Here is a 2500-nt window from a genome sequence, read left to right as displayed (position 1 = left end):
TTATTGGAACGTTAACCGGACCTTAAACAGCTCCAGTATCATCTGCTGCCGCTTTCGTAGCTGCTGTTGTTTTTTGCAGAAGCAGAGGCACATGGAGAGCATTTTAGGCAATATTTGATGTATTAACGTGACCTCTAATGGGTCACAGTGAGGCATGAAAACCATCAGTCAGATTGACCAAGTAAGCGGAAGATTTAAATTTCTAGGTAGAGTGTTCATAGAAGGCCAAATGGTGTATCATGTCCTTGTACCGTCTTAAGGTAAGACGTGGAACAGCAAGATTGAAAGAAGGAAAAGAAAGCATGTTCTGAGACATTATGTGATCCATATTTCGGAAATAACCGAATGTCTTCCTCTTTACTTGTTAGCCTATATAGGCTATCCATCTCTTTGTCTTTAAATCTAAAATCATAGGCTCGTATTTGTTTGCTGATATGGATATCAAGTCGATTAGTTGTTGTCTGTTCCTTGATTCACTTCTCTAAGTTATGCTTCGCATACGGGCATTCACTTTTGTTGTTTCTTATGAGCGTTCGTACTTTATTGATAATAACAGTAATAATGTTGTGTGTTTCCTGAATCAGGAATAATTACTTGCTTATCCAAGAGACTACAGCTTAGCCACCCTTACCACTCAGTAACTGAGGAAGGAATGAATTTTTTCCAGCAAGTGTATGATGGTAGGTTCTAACTCAGATATTATTCGAATGATTTTGTTTTAGTCTATTTTGTGTTTCTAAACGCAGACAAGACAATGATGGCTACAGAATAACGAACAGACCGCTACCCCGGACACCGGAACCCGAGCGACGCATCATACCTCGAATCAGGCACCGGAGAAACAGAACACTTCCGAACATCTCTCTTCCTACAAATGTGACTCACGTGGTTCATGTGGAGTTCAACCCAGTCACGGGAGATCTCGAGGTGCGTCACGATCGTTTTTTGTATTTCCCTGGTACAAATAACTTTTACGAAATTAGCGCTTAGATCAACTTTATAGAACACGTTTATTGTGCATTTGTAAGAATTAGAAGAATTTTCATCTATACGATAAGAGTCGCACATGATTAATGACCAACATTAGGAGAAGGGAAAGGCCTTACCTTAGAATATTTGAAATTTTACCAGTTCCCATTATTTATGCTTTTCCCCTTACATGTACGCTTTACACTAGGTTAGATTGATTGATTGAATAGGATTTTAGGCCAAAGGTCAAGCACTGAGACCAATGAGGTCATCCAGCGCTGAAACGGAAATTGACAGTAAAAGTTTGAAAGGTGTAACAGGAGGAAAACCTCGCAGTTGCACTATGACTCACTTGTTAGGAGAGAGTGGAAAGCAAGATGGAAGAAAGAGAATATGAAAGGAAGTACAGTAAATAGAACGATAGGGGTTGAAGCTAGGGGCCGAAGGACCGCTGCAAAGAACCTTAAGTAATGCCTACAGTGCACTGCATGAGGTGCACTGACGGCACTAGCCCCCACTAGGTTAGAGAAAGGTAAGTCAGGTTAGTCAGGTTAAAGAGGGCTGATCCCCGGCAAGGTCATATGGAACCTCACAAATTAATTTAGCTTAGAGATAGTTAGGTTTGGATTCATCCCCGTGATTAATGATAACAGGCAGCACTAATATATATTTTGAACTTCTCAACCTGTGTTCTGCCCTTATTCTACCATTGCTGTTGGCCCTCTTTTCTCCCTCTAACTTTTCCCAAACACACACACACACACACAAACAAAAATCGATTTTCAGTTGTGGTGTTTACATGATTGTTAAATACAATGATAGGGTTAGGTTTGGGTTAGTTTTGTAATGTTAACCACGGTCTTTTTGAAGGTTTTGCTGTGATACTTGCTAATTTTACTTTCATTTCCACTGCAAATGTACAATTTCGGTTTACACTACCATAAGCCTCACAGTTCCATCAGGCACACCATTATTGTTTGGGTAATGAGTTAAAGAAGCATTTAAAGTAAAAATGAACAACGGAATCATATGAATCCTGTCAAAAGTTGTCAAAGAAACTAGGGGTTTATATTAATGTCGTAATAACAGTTCAAAAGTAAATTTTACCTTATTTTTTCTCTTGTTATTGACATACTTTATTAATAATATTAATTTCCAAAGAATTGGCTAATAATGCTGGTATGGATAAATAACGGTAAAGGACAAATGCTGGTATGGATAAATAATGATAAAGGGCAAATGCTGGTATGGATAAATAATGGTAAAGGACAAATGCTGGTGTGGACAAATAATGGTAAAGGGCAAATGCTGGTATGGATAAATAATGGTAAAGGACAAATGCTGTTACGGATAAATAATGGCAAAGGACAGGACCGAATAAAAGAGTGAGAATTATATCTGGGATACTTCTAACCAAAAGAATGTAGCGGATTAAAACTGGAATGTTTTCTAAACGCATAAGCGACCATGGTGTAAAGAACTACTGGGTTTGTTTACTCAGATTTTCTCTAACAATTATTCCAGTTAAATT

The 2500-nt window shown here is 38.2% G+C and overlaps 1 protein-coding gene across 1 annotated transcript in view; it reads left to right on the top strand.

The window, feature by feature from the left end:
- The window catches only part of LOC136839440 (serine/threonine-protein kinase PAK 1-like), a 33365-nt gene that overhangs the window by 10197 nt on the left and 20668 nt on the right, over positions 1–2500 (top strand). Inside the window, 1 exon segment of the mRNA XM_067105498.1 lies at positions 747–927. Coding sequence (XP_066961599.1) covers positions 747–927 — 181 coding nt within the window.

This window comes from Macrobrachium rosenbergii, chromosome 6 (genome assembly GCF_040412425.1).
Source record: "Macrobrachium rosenbergii isolate ZJJX-2024 chromosome 6, ASM4041242v1, whole genome shotgun sequence".
NCBI lineage: Eukaryota > Metazoa > Arthropoda > Malacostraca > Decapoda > Palaemonidae > Macrobrachium > Macrobrachium rosenbergii.
Note: the sequence above shows the minus strand (reverse complement) of the source record. Positions and strands in the feature narration are given on the sequence as shown.